General features: G+C 38.4%; 2 protein-coding genes across 8 annotated transcripts in view; one reads left to right on the forward strand and one right to left on the reverse strand.

The window, feature by feature from the left end:
• Positions 1 to 771: 771 nt before the first annotated feature.
• LOC135208793 (large ribosomal subunit protein uL2-like) lies at positions 772 to 16,006 on the reverse strand. Its single transcript, XM_064241320.1, has 5 exons — positions 15,859 to 16,006; positions 4,766 to 4,907; positions 2,044 to 2,185; positions 1,695 to 1,913; positions 772 to 1,071 (listed from the first exon to the last, which is right to left on the reverse strand). Exons 2-5 carry the CDS (start codon positions 4,901 to 4,903, stop codon positions 797 to 799), a joined length of 774 nt encoding a protein of 257 aa, XP_064097390.1. The 5' UTR covers positions 4,904 to 4,907; positions 15,859 to 16,006; the 3' UTR covers positions 772 to 796.
• A 516-nt stretch (positions 16,007 to 16,522) lies between these two features.
• The window catches only part of LOC135208794 (ATP-dependent RNA helicase DDX3X-like), a 73,188-nt gene continuing 68,741 nt past the window's right edge, over positions 16,523 to 20,969 (forward strand). For all 7 annotated transcript variants that reach the window (XR_010313218.1, XR_010313219.1, XM_064241321.1 and 4 more), the window contains exon 1: positions 16,523 to 16,682. Coding sequence is in view for 5 of the 7 variants with exons in the window: in XM_064241321.1 (XP_064097391.1) it covers positions 16,638 to 16,682 (45 nt within the window). In the remaining 2 variants the exon portion in view is untranslated. The remainder of the gene's footprint in view (positions 16,683 to 20,969) is intronic.

Here is a 20,969-nt window from a genome sequence, read left to right on the forward strand (position 1 = left end):
GAAGATATTAATCAATTTCATGTTTGTATAGTTTTTACATTGCATGGAACCAGAGGTTACTCAGCAACGGAACCAACGGCTATACGTGACTTCCGAACCATGTCGAGAGAACTTTTATCACCAAAAATACGTCTCACTCCTCAATGGAATGCCCGAGAATCAAGCTGGCGGCCGCAGAGGTGGCAACCCATCATACCAACTATGCACTGAGGCACTAATTTCATGTGTAATAGCACTTGTGTTCCATATATAAAAATGGCCAACTTTTGGCAGGTTGTTCCAAAGTTCTATGTCTGGCTATTTTGCCATAAAACTTTTGTACCTGAATATACCAGTTTCTATTCTTGCTATTCTACACAAAAACAAATTACAAACATAAAACACTGAATGCATCAGAAAACAAATTACCAAGCTACTGACCGATGTGCGAGTAGACATTTTTCTTAAAAAACATTCAAATGTGGTGTGTTTCATACTTAAAATTCAAATTTAGAATTAACAGGTGTTTGGTTTCCCAACTCCTACAATATTATACATAACAGTATATTCACTTTCAATAGTCAATATTTCAAAAATGCAAAAAGCATTACTACTAAATTTACCTTTGGTAAACAATATAATTCAACAAGTTAAACAGTGATAACCATATCTTCATACGGTGATTGTCCTGAATTATTTCATCAAACTGATATGATGAAGTTATGCAGTCTATACATTTTTTCCACTAAACACGATACATTATAGTTCAATGGAAGGATAATTACAAATATATCTTCTTCAAAATTTATTTTTATATTTAGTTATTTTGCCTAGGATCTTTCTTTGTACCACGTACAAGACCAGTCCTCCTAGCAGCAATGAGACCGACCTTACGACCAGCACTCTTGCCTCTGGACACTGTGGAGGCTTTACCAATGTGCTGATGGTTACCACCACCATGAGGATGCTCTACAGGGTTCATTGCTACACCTCTTACTTTAGGCCAGCTGTTCCTCTTTACCCTGTACTTGTGGTAAGCACGTCCAGCCTTCAAAATGGGTTTGTCAATACGACCTCCACCAGCAACAATACCTGCAAGCATCAAAAACACCACACCATAAATGATGTAACCAATGTTTTCAATATCAATGTCAAACTTTATTAAACAACAAAAGCTTAATACAGCAGCCCATTTATAACCAAAGCTTAATTCTCTAGGAGACCATTCTCATAACACTTCAACAGTTACCATATTCATAAGGCACAAGAGAAAAAGGCCAACTCCTTGGAGAGGAGAATGGCACCATGAAAATGCACAATAAAGTTCAAGGAGCTAAATCAACACAGATGACTTTGCATAAGAACAAACAACTACATGTTGATCACATCAAAGCTGCACTGCAACCTTTAAATTCAAGAGCCCACCATCCAAAAATTCAACAATAGTGAAATTAAAAAATCAGACCTGTGGTGTTGGACAGTGAAAAGTAAGTGACACCATGTACTGCAGAAAATAACATTGGACAAACTTCCAGAACAAACCCCCTGACCCATGTTAGTCTACTTCAAAGCCAAGCCTGACATTGAAATGTACACAGCCTTCCTAATGCACAACCACCAAGAGAAATATTAACAAAATGTCTTTTTGGGACTGTCAAGGTATATTTCATTATGACACAAACTGAAAACAGGAGAAATCGAATATAAAAACTTACCGATCATAGCACGGTTGGCTGATGGAAGGACTTTCTTTGCTCCAGATGGGAGCTTTACACGGGTCCTTCTAGTGTCAGGATTGTGGGCAATAATCTGGGCATAGTTTCCAGAGCCGCGGGCAAGACGGCCACGGTCACCAGTTTTCTCTTCTAGATTGCAAACAATGGTACCTTCAGGAAGGCTTCCAATGGGCAATACATTTCCAACATCCAAATTAGCTGAAAATAAAAAATTAAACTTTATTATTCTACTTGTATTTCATCAAAAACTCAATTGCTCCATGGCTACTATCATAATTTACAATTTTCCAAATAAAATTTTCCTTCAGACCTGTATTGATTAGCATACCTTTCTTGCCGCAGTAAATGAACTGGCCTGTGTATGTTCCCTCCGCAGCAATGAACAATTCCTTTCTGGTTTTATAACGGTAAGGGTCACGGAAATGAACTTCAGCAATGGGAGCACCACGACCGGGATCATGGATCATGTTCTGCAAGAAAAGGTATCCCTGAAACTAGTGTTCTAATTCATCACATCTAAAGCTGAATAACTGAAAACAATCTAACATTCATTCTGCATTATAAATTCATCATAAGAACAATACAACCCTGACAAAGTGCATTTGACCAAATTGGGTAACTAATATATCCAGGAACTTAAAATTCTAGTATGGTCAAACATCTGTAGAGCCCAGAACAAATTCAAAGCAGTTAAAAGCTGACCTTGCCATTCGGTAGCAGGTCCATCCGCCCCAGTGACGATGCCCCGTAGGGGCACATCTGTCTGTTGGGGAAGTCGTTGCACCCCAACTCTAAAGCAAATAGTACTATATAAGTATACTTCGGATCAATGGCCGAACAAAAAATTTCAAACATTTCAAACTAACCAAATGAAGTTACGTTCGAGTACAAATATTGCTTATAGTCACTTTCATCATGGCATCTGCTCTGCCACCATCCCCATGCGTTGTCTGTTTTTGCGAAGTGATAATGAATAAAGAAAATAAAACTTATCACTTCATCCTATGTATTTAATCATTTTCTCTCCCCAATTGAGTTCCTTTACAATAGGATTTGGGGTGCAGGAACTTAATTTGTCAAATATGCAATACAGAATTTTTTTTATATATGGAAACTATTATTATATCCAATTGCAACTTATCAATATTGAGCAGCTGGGGCGCATCAACTACTGATGTAGTTGGGTCCGAGGCGAATGGACCTGGGACACATCATCGTCACTGGGGTGGATGGACTGTAAAGCTACCATTCTTCTGTTGAAGGTAACATTATCTTTTTTTTTTGTTTTTTTTTATGTATATATATATATATATATATATATTATAAATTTTTATTATATATATATATATATAGATATATATATATATAATATAATATATATATAAAAAAAAAAAAAAAAAAAAAAAAAAAAGCATGACATTATTATACCTTTAAACTGGACATAAAAGAGGATGAATGTTTTAGTTGCCCCATTCCCTAAAAATTGTGAAACAAGGTAATTACAATGTTAAAGGCATTCAGATTAACTGTTACTTAAACCAAACTTCTGTCATAATGGACTACTTCCTACATACGGTGGAACCTCAGTTTTCGTACATAATCCGTTCCAGAACCTCCCACACAACCGGAAACAATAATTCCCCACAAGGAATAATGTAAATACAATTAACTCATCCCAGACCCCCAAAAATAGACAAATTAATCTTATAGGGAATAAACAATTTTCCTTACAGAAAACAATGATAAATAAATTTAATGACTAATGAAATGAATAAATGAACATTTAACATCATGCTTACCTTTACGGAAAACACTTGTTAGCGTAAGGAAGACAGAGAGAGGAGGGGAGAGGGAGTAGAGGTTATTGTTTGGAAGGGGAATCTCCCTCCAGAAGGACTTCAGGTATCAAGGCCCTATCTGGGGTTAATTCATTCTCTCTCTCTCTCTTTTTTTTTTTTTTTTTTTTTTTTTTTTTTTTTTTTTGGGGGGGGGGGGATTTTTTTTTATTATTTATTTATTTTTTTTTTATTTATTTTTTTTTAATACTGGCACTGGGACCAGCTTGAGATACTGGACCCCGTCACACAACACCGCTGTCCAGATTTTTTTTCCCTTCTAAATTTGCCCTAAGTTAAACATGACATTATCATTAAACGTGTTGGAAACATGGATTACAACTTCTTTGTTGGGATGGTAATTTCCACAAAATTTTTATTTTACCATCATTCCAATTTGCAATTATGTCCTTAATCCCTCAAGTAGGCACATTATGTATGCCCATTAGTTTTCTGAATTTTTCAAACAAGCCTCTGCTTGGCCTTAAACTCACTAACAGCACCTCTTGTTGTAGGCATTTTCTCACAGAGACTGGTATGCCACTTCAACACTTTGCAATAACTTATTTCTTAATCTCTAGTGTTTCTCGCCATTTCTACACAAGGGCTAGCATTTGGAACTTTCTTTGCCCCATGATGGCTTATTTAGCAATTACACTCAAATAGAAAAGCACAAAAACAATGAACACAAAAGCAGAATGGGGCACAAAAGAAGAAGGGATGCTTTGTTACAGTGCTTGATACGGGGGATGGTCACATGCTGGAGTCTGGATGGACCATTTCTGAGCGTACGAAAACTCAAAAATTTTGTTGAAAAAGTCTACAAAAAACGAGGTTTGACTGTATATCATAATTAATAAACTGTTGTACCAAACATCCAATTTACGATTCAGAGTATTCATAAGGCTAGTGCAAAAGTTTGAGAACTTATTTCATATGCTTAAAACCTGACATTTCAATAAACTGAAACACCTTCAAATATTAATTATAAGGGGGAGAGCTGATGAAAGAACAGTGTGTGTTTGCTTTTACTGTATTGCATGTTGATAGCTTCATGCCTAAATCTGTGAACTGTATTGCATTTTGACAGCTTCAAGCCTAACCCTGTGAAATGAAAAGTAATTTTTTAAAGGTTTGCAACTTTAATGTATACCCTGCAACAAGAATTACTTAAAATTGAATTAACCCTTGATGTATATACACACTGACAAATACCTTAACAATACCACGGATGTAACCATGGCGTTCAGCATAGTCAATGGCACGAAGAGCAGGCTTGCCTTTACGGTGGTGGGTATGGGACCTGAAAACCGATCCCGCACCTTTTCTCTGCGAACGAATTACCCGACCCATCGTGCTGTAATTAAAGAACAAGATGTTAGCTCACATGCAAGACAACAAAACATTACAATAAGTAAAAGGCACTAAAATAAAGAATGTACATCTCTGCACCACTCCATGTTAAGATGTATTTTGGACAATATATATGATAAAACGCATATAATACCACAGAGTAACACTGTTTTGACATAAAAGTTCATTAGTTAGAATAAATTGGTCATTATTCTATACTTTTTTATATCAGGTATGTACTCATTTTTACAAGTTTAAATATTGCTGATTCACTAGACAACTGGCACTTTTCTGGGTAATTTCTAAGCCCTCATTCCGCAATGAAGTAGACTATGGCAGTTGATGTTTTGTTATTTTACCTACTGAACAAGAATTTAAAGTAATATTTATTCGGCCGACTGTAATTAAACCGTAATTTACCTTTGAAGACTACATGACGATACAAGGGGTGCGATATACTGACCTACAGAGTCCAAGTGTAAACAGCAGATTAATTAGAGGCGACCAGCAAAATATTACCCTAAACTCTTGTAAAGTAAAATAACTTAGGAAAACATCAACTGCCACAGTCTACTTCAACTGAACAATCTTCGAAGTTTTGGTTTGGGGCCAATAAACATAAACAAACCGCCATATTTGAATTCTGGTAGACCTTGGTGGGATATGTAACCAGCAGGGAGTGGAACATATAGGTTATGATGCTAACTAACCAACCTAACCTAGAAAACTTATTACCTGACCGGGGGGGCCGACCCCTTAAAGGCAAGCTTAGAAGTGTAACATAGGTAAGGAGTCGGTGCCTGGTGACTGAAAAAAAAGCTCTCCTTGGTCTCCTATAACATAGCACATTCGCAGTAGGATTCTGCGTCGTAATATGTGGATTTTGGTTATGTAACGGCTCCATTATTGGTATATATGTTGCTTTATTTCAGCTTGTATTTTGTGTTTGAAATGTCATAAATAAGAGGAAACAACACAGAAAAACCTTCCCCAAAGTGTTTTACCCCACCCACAACCCAGCTTTCCCATTGGCCTCCATTACCGTAGGACAGAGTTCAAGCCACAATTCTCCTAAGTGTTTTTTTTTACCCCACCCATAACCCTGCTTTCCCATTGGCCTCCATTACCATAGGACAGAGTTTAAGCCGCTATTCTCCCAAGTGTTTTACAACACCCATAACCCTGCTTTCCCATTGGCCTCCATTACCGTAGGACAGGGTTTAAGCCCCAATTCTCCCAAGTGTTTTACCCCACCCAGAATCCCGCATTCCCATAGCTCCCCCTTACCGTAGGATAGAATTCAAATGTAAATTACCGGTTAAATACAGCCGGCTGAAAAAATATTATATACTTTAAATTCTTGTTCAGGAGATAAAATTCTATAGAAAAACATCATCTGCCAGTCTAGTTGGCTGCAGTATAAGGGCTTAGATCTACCCTTTTCTGAACATACAAACACAAGTACTTATAATATCCTTCAGATACAGCTGGTAATAAGTACATAGTAGTACAGCATTACCTCCTCCACCTTACCAATCATTATGGGACGAGTAAAAGAACCTATGAAGTCATACATATGACTGACACATACAGTGATTACCAGATAGCATTAGGCCAAATTACAAGCTAACCACTATTGCCATAACCTGTTGTCAACTTCCTTCCAAATTCCCAATTAGGCAATTGTTTGTAACCCTGAAAATTCCCATTTTTTTTCCTGTAACAGCTGGGATTATTGAGGGAATTTCTCAACCAATGTGAAAAATGCAATAGATTGTAGCATATACAAAGAACAGGCTAATGCAGTACACAGAGTTGTTTGACATCTATTTTCTTATGTATAATGTTAAAACCCCAGTGCCTAGTCTAGAGTTACATGGAAATTACAGTAAAACTGAAGACAAGTACTGAGCTCCTCTGGTTCTGTAAAATGGGAACTTTGTTTAGCTCCACCCTCTTGGGGAGGGACGTTCAGCAAAAGAGTCAATACCACAAAAACAGTCTTCAGTTTGCTTGAATTTCTAGCAACTTTCAATTAGGTTAATAATAAAGTTTGTACTGGCTCACTTATCACCCTACAGTTAGAGGAGACTTAAATGCCCACCGAAGATAATGTGACTAGAGGCCTATCACTTCCACTGTTTCCAGCAGTCAATGGAGGTTTACCCAAAGGACGAGGACGGAACCCACAAAATTTTGGCTTTCGATGTATGCTACTAGGCTACAGTTAAGGGGTAGCATGGGGTAATCAACATGTTCAAACAAAAACTTCGGTTAATCTAAGTAATTGAGACGGAGGGTATTTAGCAACGAATTGCAGATTCCTACAGTATTTTGGTTGCTTATTAACAATTTAATGTTAGTTTTTGGCGGTATATCACCATTTGGCGATTAGGCTTGGGGCAGTACTAAAGCAATAAATTACATTTTAATCTTTTAAAGGACTTTTTGCAACCAAAGCTCCTAACCTAGTACCATTTCTGCTCTTCTTGAGCAGTATGTAACTATCATAAGTCTAACCTCTATCAATGGGACATTTTCACTTCACCAAACTGCCTACCAGTGTGATATTGACTACCCTATACTATGAATCCAGTCAAAATCCACCAATTCCCAGCAATCCAACACATGTTTGGGCACTAAACCAAATCTCACTCACTTTCAGGGTAGCAGACTACATAACACGAACCATGAAAAAATTCATCTGGCCTTGGTGAGGCTTGTGGAGTGGTTTTGTTTTGGGGCTGTTTCAACGCATCATTCGCAGTTATTTTTTCATATGGCCTACATGACCCTTGAATATGTGCTGACCCCTTACTATGAATTTTTAATGGTAATTCTAGGCAGTAACTCCTTAGACTGCAAGGAACAGTCCTGCAAATACGATAACCACTAGGGATTGGGGCGTCAAATGTATTCTGCAGTGTTTAGTACTGGGCCTTGGGGTGTGTGTGTCATATCACACCGTGATTCATATACATATATCGAGCTACAATTGTACATACATGCAGTCCCCGGGTTACGACGTTCCGAGGTTACGACGCTTTTCAATTATATTCATCAGAAATTATTTCCAGTTACGACACCTACAAATGCTGATCTGGCAGATGAAATATGACACCAAAAATGCAAAATAATCAATATTCAAAGATTCTTTTGATGAAAAATGCATTAAGAATGCAGTTTACATAGTTTTGAATGCACCTAAAGCATTAGAAGTAAGGTTTTCTTAGGATTTTTGACAATGTTCCGGCTTACGACGCGTCTCAAGAACGGAACCCCGTTGTAACCCGGGAAATGCCTGTGTATATAAATATATGATATACATATATATATATATATATCTGTGTGTATAGTTTTAATAAGCAACCCAAATACTGTTAGGGTAAACCACCACCTTGAGTCCACCTTCCTCAAGCAGATCACCCCTATTCACTTGATATTTTGTAAAATATGCCGTCTATTGCATCCAGTCCCTTTTTCCTTCGGCATCAATACCACGACCACGCCCTTTCCGGTGCTCATTTGAACAATATTAGTATATATATGTTAACATTGATTGATATTACTCAAGATTGCAGTCGTAATCAGCACAACAAAACCTTTTGTTGTCTATATTAGTGTAAGTATGAATGTCTTATTCTTGGGGTCATGGTTTGAACTGAATTTTATGTTTACCTTGTAATCGGTGGTTTTATCCTTCCTTACTGCCATCACAAATGACACTCCAGTGATTATTTGATTGTAATTATACAAATTTTGTTCTTAATTCACCCCAAATTGCACTTGAAATACGTTGAGAGCGTGTTGACAGTGAAGTCATGGCGGGAATAATTTTTGTCTTAATGTACAGGGTGTCCAAAAAGGCTTGGTTTACCATTATAAGTACAGGCGTCCCGCGTTTAACGGCAAAATCGCTTAGCGGCGAATCAGTTTTGCAGCTGTCATCAAAAATATTTATTAAAAAAATAAGGCATTTTAAGGTATTCTTATGGCAGAATTTTCGGTCAACAGCGCCGGCGTTATGTCTAACGAGTTTATACATTTGTAGAAATGCCGTTCAGACCATAAAGGTTATGCAAATCTTGAGTAAGATCAATAAACGTTATATATATACGCTAACATTGTTCAAATGAGTGCTGGGAAGGCTGGGAAAGATGGTGTCCGTCACTGACCAGAACCTGCCATCCATACAGTAGCTGCCATATTGGATTTCAAAAATGCCTTGAAAACATATTTTACGAAGAGTGGTCACATGCTTATTTTAGTTCGTATGGGGCTTTCATATATCACATTATGTTGACGAAACTTCAATCTTTTGAATGGTATGCTTAAAGTTTAATTGTATTCTTGTTTCACCAATTAGGGGGAAACACCAGCAACTACCAACCCTTATCACGGTGGACAGGTCTTATTCACTCGATATTTAAATGGTGAAACAAGAATACAATTACAACTCCAAGCATACCATTCAAAAGATTGAAGTTTCGTCAACATAATGTGATATATGAAAGCTCCATACGAACTAAAATAAGCATGTGACGCTCTTCGTAAAATGTTTTCAAGGCAGTTTTTGAAATCCAATATGGCGGCTACCGTGTGGATGTACAGGTTCTGATCAGTGACGACCACCATCTTTCCCAGCACTCATTTGAACAATGTTAACGAATACATGTATCGTTTATTGATCTTACTCAAGATTGAAGTTGTAATCAGCACAATTTGTTGCCTATATTACTGAAAGTATGAAACTTTTAATTCCCGGGGTCATGGTTTGAACTGGATTAATTTATACCTTGTAATCAATGGTTTTTGTCCTTACTGCCATCAAGTGAAACTCGACAGTGCTTATTTGACTGTTATTATACACATTTTGGTCTCGATTCACTCAACATTGCACTTTAAACAAGTTGCTGTTCATGGTTCCTAAGAGCGTGCGCCACAAACAGTTACGAACAGCAGACGACAAAACTGCAAAGTTTTATTCCCTAAATTGTTTACTTTACTCGTTATTTAGTTCAACTTTATTTAAAAATTTTTAATTTAATTCATGTATATTATCCATTTTTTGCAACCAAATCACCCCGAAAATTACAGATATTTCTAAAGTAGATACAATCCTATGTTTCTAACCTTTTCGTACATCTGGCTGCCGAAAACCATAGAGGAACAACTACGGATAAGTGGATTATTTATATATATATTCTTTTTGCTTTTTTTTTTCCATTGATTTAAGTCTATAATAGTATTTTGAATTTCTTTAATAAATGTATGCCAGAAATAAATGTAACCTTTAATGTTTGCATGCTAAGAATGGCAAAATCATCGTTGCCACATTAGTGGAGGCTTCACACATACGCCGTTCCATTATTATAAACTGTTTCCATGAATTCTAGTTGTCATAGTAATGCAATAATGATAAAATTGCTTTAATATTTATGTATATATACTTCCAATACATAGCCTAATTTCACCAATTTTAACGTTTTGTTCGTAGTCTTATACCCAGTTTGGAGGGTCAACACATACTGAATGGCAACAGAGAGAGAGAGAGAAAGGAAGGCGGAGGAACGAAGAAGAAAAGGGGTGGAGAGAGAGAGAGAGAGAGAGAGAGAGAGAGAGAGAGGAGAGAGATGAGAGAGAGAGAGATGAGAGAGAGAGAGAGAGAGAGACGAGAGAGAGACGAGAGAGAGAGAGAGAGAGAGGCACTGGATGTAATGCACTATAGCAAAATCTCGTTCTGTTACGAGTGTTCGTTACAGAAATAGGTACTGCCCAAAAACGTGCCTGCACTGTCTCTGAAACCCACAGTAGACATGCTGCTTAGTTGTCAATCAAGTTTTTATAACAAAGTATTTTTTACAAGCTAGCTATTGAATAAATTTGTATTTTTCTCAGTCAAAACATATGCCCCTCAATGCTAACTTTCCTCTTTTTAACGACTTTCTGGTCATTGCAAATTCAGCCCCATAATTTTCTTATGGTGCGAAATCAGACAGAGGCCCAGGGAGGGACGAAAACGATTGCGTCACACTACGGCGGTAATCCGGCAGTAAAACATCTTCATATATCCAAAAAGTAAATAATAATAGATATATATGCGCATTACGATTATAACAATTACATGAATAGCTGATAACAATCTGCATGAATAACTGGTAAACTGTTCTGCAAGTCAGTGAGTATAGCAATTATTTACAATAGGTACGAAAGTCAAGATGTCGTGACGTCATAATCCAAACTTAAAAGAAGGTTCCAATTCCGAAAAATAATTACTTAAATTTGAGTCAGAGTCGAGTTACTTTTTCTTTTCAATAACGAATATTTCAAATTAATCATCATAAATATGTAAAAATATTGATGTTTTAGTTTTCTATTTATTTAAAAAAATAGCTAAGAGCACGCTCTCGTCATCTTCTACCAAAACAGTTGGTTACCATGTTTCGATTGTTAAGATGAAAAGTGCCCCAGCGTCTGTGGGTACAAGTGGTGTGCGGATTTATCACAGGAAATGTAAAGTTTGTTGACACAAGCGACTCCGTAAACACTGAGATGGCGTAAATCTTCGAAACATTTTTAGGAGCGCTTACAGTTCAGTTGACCACGGGTTTCGTCTGCTATGGAATATGCGGAGCAATACAAACAAGATGGCGGACGCTTTGTTTTGGCGCCCGGTTTTAAAAACCCCGAAACCTATAAAAACGATAATGGGGGACCCTTTTGGGAACCGGGGTGGTTTTGGGTGGGGGAGTACATGCGAGTAAATGAAAACGGTAAGGGGGGATCCAATTGGGAAAACCGGGGTTTGGGTGGGGGGAAACCCAGATGACGACAATGAACACGAAAAACAACAAAACCCTAGCAGACGAAAACCCGTTGCCAAGTAAACTGTAGGAGCTCACGTACCAACAAAAATGTAGGAGGTCCCGTCCCTCCCCCGTTGTGTTAGGCTAACCAAACGACGGCAATGAACACTAAAAATCACGAAACCCAAGCAAAAAAAACCAGTGGCCAACTAAACTGTATGAGCTCCCGTTCCAAACTAAACTGTAGGAGCTCCGCGTGATCGTAACAAAACGAACCAACCTAACCAAACTTAGGCCGCGTGCCCTTACCTGGCCGGGGGTGGCCCCCTTGGACCCCACCCCCCAGGATAGTATATTAAGTGATTGACCGGGAAACCCAAAAGGAACCAACCTAACCATAGTTAGTTCTCCACGTCCTTACCTGGCCGGGGGCTTCGCCCCCCTGGACCCCCCAGTATAGTATATTAACAAGTGATTGCTACCTAACCAAAGGAACCAACCCTAAACCATAAGGCTAGTCTCCACGTCCTTACCTGGCCGGGGGGCTTCGCCCCACCTGGACCCCCCAGATATAGATTATTAATAACGTGATTTGCTACCTAACCAAAGGAACCGACCTAACCAAACTAAGTCTGTATGTCCTTACCTGGCCGGGGGGCTTCGCCCCCCCTCGGCTGGACCCCCCCCTGTGTATAAGTTAACATTATAAATATCTACCAATATAACTTGTCCATAAATATGGCTGGCACCCGTATATCCTTACTGATAACTAAACAAAATGAATATTTCCGAGAATACATTGGTTAAAGTCAAGGCCACGTTGTTTGCTCGAACACATGGACTGCGTTCGAACACGTGGACTTCTAGCGAACGTGAATGTTCGGGGATGTGTTGAGCGTGCCTGACTTCAGCAAAGCGGAAAATAACAATGGCGTGCTTAATTTTGGTTTTGGCAAAAAATAACTAGAATAACGTGCATTTACATTGATAACCTTACCTTGGAGATGTTGCTAGTCGTCCAGAAATATAGAACTTAATAAGAGAAATCAGAGTCGTTCAAATCTTCTGGGTAGAGGATTTATTTTTTCTTTCTTGGCGGGACGGTTGTTTTCCGAGATGACTGAACAAGGGGAATTTGTTTTCATTAAATAACTAACTAGGGATCGTTCGTCTTGACACAAAATGTATATGTCTTCCAGCGTGACGGGAACGGCGGCAGCGAACGCCACGTGTGCGGAACCACGACAAATCTCGGCAGAAGAAGACATGGTAGCTATGACGAAGCATGAACTGGCTGAGAAGCAGGAACAGACTGAACTGAAGGGTCGAGGAAGGTCGGGCATGGTCCGTTCCAGGTACTAGTTATCCTAGCGGATAACTAGTACCTGGAAAATATGTATCGAAGAATGTAAAAAAATGTAGGTCATACAGATGAGAGTTGGGCAAGGAAAGAAATATCGAATAATGGGGGAAAAAAAAATGTATCTCCTACAGATTATGTTGGCACGGGTAAAACTATCGTGGGCAAGAGTCAAAAATACGAATAATGAAAAAAAAATGGAACTCCTGCAAGCATGGGAAAAAAAATAGAATAACGAAGGGAAAAAAATGGAGCTCTTACAGTTCAGTTGGGCATGGGTGAAAATATAGAATACTGTAAAATTAAATTGGAGGTCCTAAAGATTAGTTGGGCAAGATTAAAAAATATCGAAGAGAATCGGCTTTCATGTTGATGCATGTTCGGGTTCGGTCCTGTGGGTTGGGTTCGGGTTTGGTCGGCTGGGGTCAAGTTTGGTAGGCTGCGGGTCATCTGCGAGAACTACTTACCTTGGCGGAGGGATTACGGACGGGAGGGCAAAATGGTGTTACACGGTCCGGTCAACTGAACTGTAATCTACCCCATTTTTAGTTGTAAGTAAAAATTTCGAAAGCGTTTTGGTGAGATTTCCACTGCCGTGGCCACCCTTTTCAGTACCCTCTGTTTAAATCTTAAAATTTGGCCTTAATTTCTAACTTTGGAGAAAATACTTACTTCGAAAGGAGAGTAGAGGTCTTTAGCTCTGTTTCTCACCAACAAGAAGTCGCGACACCTGTATGCCCACATCTCCGGTGTCAGGACGCGTTATAATGTACTTTTTCGGAGGGTGGCAAGCGTTGATTGTAGGTGGCCTGTTTGGCCTGCCGTGGTGTTTTACCTTATGAACATTTTTTTGGGGTTGTACACGTTGATCGAACATGGTCCACCACTGTACCATGTGGTTTTTTACCCCTATTCAAGCGCAAGTAAAAATTTCAAAAGCATTTTGGTGAGATTTGCACTGCGTTGGACACCCTTTTCTGTTAAATGCTTTAAATTTGGCCTTAATTTCTAACTTTGGAGAAAATACTTCAAAAGGAGAGTAGAGGTCTTTAGCTCCATCTCTCACCAACAAGAAGTTGCGACTGATGCCCATCTCCGGTGTCAGGAAGCGTTATAAGTACTTTTTCGGAGGGTGTTCAGCCGTGATCATCAGTGAGTCGAGCCAGGCCATGCGGTTGTTTACCCTAGTCACATAACCTGATAAAAGTCCAAAAACGTAACCGGAGTTAGCAGCGGCAAAAGCAATAGGGTAAAAAACCGCATGGTACAGGAGTGGACCATGTACGATCAATGTGTACAACCCCAAGAACAGTACATTATAACGCGTCCTGACACCGGAGTAGAGGTCTTTAGCTCCGTTTCTCACCAACATCAAGTCGCGTCTGATGCCCATCTCCGATGTCAGGACGCGTTATAATGTACTTTTTTTGGAGTTGTACACATTGATCGTACATGGTCCACCCCTGTACCATGCGGTATTTTACCCTATGCAATGAATGAAGAGAAGACGGTGACACCATGTTGACCGTTTTGAGTGGTTGTGGGTCATGGTAGGTCTTCCAGGTGAAGGCCAACCGAGGTAGAAGGGCCTATTTACCTGTGTGGATGGATTTGGTTGTTGTGTAGCCCTGGAAATTGGCCTGCAAAACTGTAAACTCCTTCCTAGACTGTCATTAACCTCCGTTTAATCTTAAATGACGACAATATTTTGAACTTTGGGAGAACACACTTGTTTCGAGAGGAAAATTATAGGGTTCGAGGTGTTGCTTCCACAACCGATGACTCGTGAATGGTGTCCATCTCTGGTTTCAGGATGGGTTAAAGCACTTTTTCTGAAAGGTGGGTCAACAAGCAGGCAAGACTGGCTCAGGTAGTCCACTCAGTCGTTTACCTTAACATGACCCCATCCTTAAAGTAGCCTACACAGGTACGGACAGTAGGTAGGCTAATTGTACCTAGCTATAACGCTAACGAAAGGTAAATGGTTTCTGGGACATTGCCTTTAGTTCTCATGAGACAAGAAAGCCCATAGGTTCTGCTAGAAGAATACATAGACCTGGCTGGTAGGTACGAAGCTAGATTCTGCTAAAATAAAACTAGACTGCATGTGATTGAAAAAAAGTACACCCCTTAGATTCATTGGAACAAAACACGGTCTTAGATTCAAATCAAACCGAATATTCCTTAGAAATAACCTCACATGCTGACCGACGGTCGTCCACCCCGTTCCCTATTGGACCGGATAGTAGAAGGCCCAGTAAACAAAAACACTCGCCGTAGTACCCTGTCCAAATGCAGTTGTGCAGAATCACATTGACTTTTCTTCAACCTAAATTTAGAATGTTTTTTCTTGCGACATCAATCACCGTTGTATAAATCAGCCAACAATACTCGTGTCTACAAAAGTAAGAGGTTCCTAGTGGTTCATCAGAACAGTACAAACTTGGTCGTATTTCAAGAATTATTGAACTTCCTATTAAAGACAGAATACCACAACGTCGCAATCTTTCCTGACATAATTAATAAACAAGATCCAGATTCTTGGGATAATGATAACATTTGTTAAAACACTTTCTTCACATGACCTGTCAATACGGCATGAATTAAGTCTGGAAAATATCCGTAATCTCGGGATTACTTGATTAACTTAGAGGAAAACTACGACTTTCTAATGAGATATATTCATAACCAATTAAACGTTCTGTAACGTAAAGACCTTACAAAGAAAAGAAATGACAGATTAACTTAGATGTTTACAGATGAAAAATAAGGTTTGTACGAGAACGAACCTGAGTCACAGCGGCGAACTGTGAAGGAAAGAGCTTAGGACGGTGGTGCCCTCTGTGAGAACCAAAATGTATACAGGTTGCGAGTATTGTTAATGTGTTCGTATGTTATTTAACGGCTTCATAACCATAAAACTTTACACTTATTCGTTTGTTAACCGTAATAATTGTCAAAATTATAATTATATAAAATAAAAATAACAAATAAAAGATATAAATTTTCACTTTTCTTCCAAATAGTACCAGCTTGTAAACCTTCCAAATCTGTATGATGAGAATCGAACAGAATCGTCACAGGATAGTGGGAGAAAGATATATCTATTTTAACCAAAATAATGAACAAATGCTTGCGGTGTTGCGTAAAAAATTGTTATATGTAAAAATATCAATATATTGAGAAAAATAGTTATATTTATATAAATTAAATATACAACGAAATAAAATTTTATAGATTGGTAGTAGAAATTCCTACAAGCCATAGTAAAAAGTGTATGAAACACATCCACAAGTTTTGTTATATTATTTCATACAGATTTGGTTAATATGTATTTTTCTTTATTTAATTAAATCGAATCTTATTTAGCAAATATAGAAACCGAAATTTTGCAGAAAAAATACTAAAATATGAGAAAGCAGCGAGAAAAACCGCACAGACAGATGATGAGTATGGTAGTGGGTCGTGACGTCACACAGCCACAGAGAATTGGCTTTGTCCTCCGGTTCAGACAGACGAGACTTTTCCCTTAAAACTTTTAATCCTAAAGTTAATTTTTATTTGTACTATGAGTAATGTACCCGCCCACAATGGAGTAGGTCTAGAGCAGCAGGTGAGCATCTTTTTGGGGACGTAGAGTCTCTATTTTATTATATTTAAGTGGAAATTAGAATGATCGTTGTCAGCTGTAGTACGGAAGCGGTACACCGCTGTTGGAGTGGATGGCTGCTGGCAGCTGACAATCCAATCAATTCCCGAGATCTTTGCTAAAGGAATTTTGACTGCAGTGTTCCGCTGTGTAGTTTCACTCGAGAAATGTTTCTATTTGCTTCGCAATTAGAAGATTTTTGACCTTGGAGCCATGGGAAGGGGTGAAACTTTTATTAAGACTAGTGGCGAAATGCGGGGAGCATCCAAGCTAATTAGTCTCGTTGTTATATATCTAATGCTGAGGGGCTGGCTTCCATTCTGCCGAGTATTTCCGGCCGTTTTCGGTGATTCTAAGTTGCCATGCATTTGACCGATGGTCTAGAAGTAATAATAGGCCCATAAGATTCGCAGACTTCGGCTAGGCCTAACGAAAGGTTTCCCGAGTGGATAACGTAGGCTTCTTATCTTCTAGAGAAATTTCCATGGAATTCGCTGTGGCTTAATCCATTTTTTTTTGGCAAAGCTTATTTTTTTAACTTAATACAGAGTTCGATGTATTGGCGGAAGAATAATCAAAGTTAGCTACCTAACAACCAGAATGAATTTTTACTTCAATGCTAGCGGTAGATCCAGGGTATACTTATCCGTGGCGGCCTAGACTATGGCAGTTGCGGTTTTTCTATGCAGTTTAACCTACTGAACAAGAATTTTAAGTAATATTTATTCGGACGACTGTTATTAACCCCCCAGGGGCCAATATTAAACACGGCAAAATAGTACATTGAACGCCCCAATCCCTAGTGGATGTCGTATCTGCGGTTACGTTCCTTGCCGTCCGTGCGGACTGCTTTTGTAAAAATACCATGCTAGCCCCACTCGCATGAAAGCCATATTTGGGTACTAGGGTAAAAAAACCGCATGGTACAGGGGTGGACCATGTACGATCAATGTGTACAACCCCAAAAAAAGTACATTACCTATAACGTGTCCTGAAATCGGAGATGGGCATCAGACGCGACTTCTTGTTAGTGAGAAATGGAGCTAAAGACCTCTTGTTAGGACGCATTATAATGTACTTTTCTTGGGGTTGTACACATTAATTGTACATGGTCCACCCCTGTACCATGGGGTTTTTTATCCTAGGTACTCCCGAAAGTATGAATGATCAAAATATACAAAAAAGGTGGGAGATATCGGTATTTCTACATAAGCATTCCGCATCGGTTGTCCCTGCGAATTGGGGCGTCAAATGTATTTCGCCGTGTTTAGTACGAACCGCTGGGGGTTAATTACAGTCGTCCGAATAAATATTACTTTAAATTTTTGTTCAGGAGGTAAAACTGCATAGAAACACCACAACTGTAATAGTCTAGGCGGCCGCAGCATAGTAATATAGGCTAGATGTACCGAGATATCTTGCTCTCAGTAAATTTGTGGTAAATTTAGTATGCTTTTTATTTGAGGCTAATAAGAATATCTTAGACTTCAAGCTAAGTAAAGGCAAAAACTCCAGTATTAAGTCCTGGTACTAAACTAGGGTAAAATACTGAATGGCCCGCCTCCACCAAAGCACGACCACCCCGATAATCAGAAATTATGGCCTTGATTTGTGTCTTGGGAGAAAAAACTTGGGTACTTCGAGAAGAAAGTAGAGGTCTCAAGGTGATACATCGACGGATGCTAGCTCTTGACTATGTCTCGCCTGGGTTACAGGACACGTTAAAGTACTTTTTCGGGAAGGTGGTCCCGCTACAGTAGAGGCCATCTGTTCGGTATTTTACCCCATGCAAAATATAGAGGAGTCTACAGGGTCATTTCAAAGGTGCTGTAAATCTCCCTTGGTGATCTTACAGTGTAGGTGTCAAAATTCACTACATTATGTAAAGTCAAGATCAGCTCACAAATTTATCAAAATTATTATTGAATCATGGAAAACAATGAAAAAAGGAGTTGTGTAACTGCTTGCAGAAACAGGTGGTCAAAAAGTGAAAGTAGTAATAGCCTAAAGCTCTGCACAACAGGCAAATAGTGTAGTAGTAGTAGGGTCGATTTCCCTTTGAAACAGCTCCCTCGTTAGTTTTATTCCTCCCTCGTGTGTTCAAGTTTTGTCTCTGTAATACCGTAAATCCTTTATAAATTCTTTCCTGTTTTCAGTTTCTTTCAACACTTCTGCAAACATGTCTATTTGCAAAAAAATTTAGCAGTTTAATGCACTTGCCACTGCTAATGGAGGTACACTACACTATTCATGTCAACCTAGGTGCAGAGCTTTATTCCCCTTGTGTTTTTACGAACTGCTTCTGTAAGCAGATAACTGCTTATTTTTTTTTTTTTTTTTTAAGATCTATTGAGATGGCTTTCTTTCCATCTGCACTTCGCACTTCTCTCCGCCCTCAGATCTTAAAAACTATTGAGGCTTGAGGGCCGCTAATTAATATATTGATCAGCCACCTTCCAATCATCAAACATAACAAATTGCAGCTGTGTTGCCTCCGTAGTTTTTATTTTAAGTTGAGGTCAGCCATAATTGTGCATATTGCAACAATGTAGGACAGGCCACCATGGGCCCATTGTTAAAGTTTCATGGGCATAATACCAAGACCACTGAAAGAAATTTATTTTCAGTGGCCTTGATTAGGGTAAATGACTCCAAAAAAGTGCTTGAATTGCCATTATTTTGTAATTTTTGAGAAAACAGTTACTTCAGGAGGAGTCTAGAGGTCTCTGTGATGGGCCACAACTCAGGACTGATGCTTATGGCTGCAAATTCAAGTACCTTTATAAGAAAGTGGCTGCCATGTTGCTGCTTGGCCATTTATCCTATATGCAGTACAGAAAACTTGATTGTGCCGAAGTTTCTTCGGTACTTCACTGCATTTTTTACTTGTTTGCATTGTTTTCCATGATTCAATAAATATTGAGTAAACCCATGTGCTGATTTTTACTTAATGCAGTGAATTTGGACTCATAAACTGTAGGATTAGGATCTCTGATTTCATAAGGGATCCCTCCCCTTCCAAGATTCTCAGATATAGGCCTTGAAATGGAAATGCTAAGCTAATTTGCTTGCTCTTAGTATTGTTAAGATAACACACAAGGTGAACAAAAAATATGTAGTTCATATATTTGGTGACATTATTTACAAATTTTCACAGCTGGATCCTGACTCAGGGTGCAGTATTGTAAAACCTAGATTTTACATGAGACATTTTCAAAACAAAACTTTGGTATATAGGTATATACTATAACTACTATGTATAAAAATGTGTTAAGTGAAAGTCATGTATTTGTGGGGAAATTAATTCATAATAATAATCACAAAAAATCCAGATTATTACCCTATTGTTAAGACTGAAGGCTTGTTAGCTATGGAAAATACAAATTGATTAAAAATGTCATTTTTCCATAGTACACAGAGTGAAACAAAAAGTTCTTTATATTTACAGTATTTAAAGAATGTTGGGTAAGGTTAGGCTTACATTAAAAAAGTAATTAAAAAAGTAATTGCACAAATGAAAAAAAATTTGAATAAAATTTCTTGCTTGAAAATTAAGTAGTCATATCAATGTACAAACTTTGAGGCATCACGAGCTAGTGACAATCATTTAGCTGATGATAAAGAATAATAAAGACCATTTATTTTGTTTACATTAGAAATCAGGCATAGGGCTGCATAGCAACTGTGCACATTTTTAGCTGCAAAGTGCCTAGTATGCTATGATGATTTTACCTGACAGTGGTGTTGGGGGTTGGAAAGCATAACATACACAGAAGCCTAAGTATGTTGCCAGTGGCAATTATTTTATCTACTTGAATGCAGGGAAATGACATGAGGTAATAAAGCAGGTGCACTGGTCAAACTGCAGTATGTACTTCCAGGTGCAAATACTTTTAAGTATTTAATTATGCTTAGCTCTTTGGTACAGGCACCATTTTTTTTTTCATTTGATAATTGCATAAACCAGTACATGTTGCTGTAAAGGCTGGGTGTGACATCATCACAATGATGAAATGGACTTGAACATCACTAACTGTAACGTAATTTATAAATTCTGCAGTATATACCTTTTCACAGTTCCTATAATGTTATTTAATGCACATATAAAGTAGAGTAAGTCTTTTATTTTGCTGAGAAACAAATGCTTAAATAACATTTTATGAAAAATGGGAACGTTGTTAGGTTTTCCATTTTTTGAAATGCACATGCATTCTAATTCAGAAGCTGTTAAATAAGATTGTCTCTCTTAAG

The sequence above is a fragment of the Macrobrachium nipponense genome, chromosome 35, assembly GCF_015104395.2.
Source record: "Macrobrachium nipponense isolate FS-2020 chromosome 35, ASM1510439v2, whole genome shotgun sequence".
NCBI lineage: Eukaryota > Metazoa > Arthropoda > Malacostraca > Decapoda > Palaemonidae > Macrobrachium > Macrobrachium nipponense.

Bases quoted from the DNA above. Each gene is read 5' to 3' on its own strand.
- LOC135208793 (XM_064241320.1), bottom strand. From the start codon at position 4,903: ATGGGTCGGGTAATTCGTTCGCAGAGAAAAGGTGCGGGATCGGTTTTC. The intron at 2,186-4,765 runs GTATTTGTCAGT...CTTTTCTTGCAG, and splicing joins ACATCCGTGGTATTGTTAAG to AACATGATCCATGATCCCGG. The intron at 1,914-2,043 runs GTATGCTAATCA...TTTTATTTTCAG, and splicing joins CATTTACTGCGGCAAGAAAG to CTAATTTGGATGTTGGAAAT.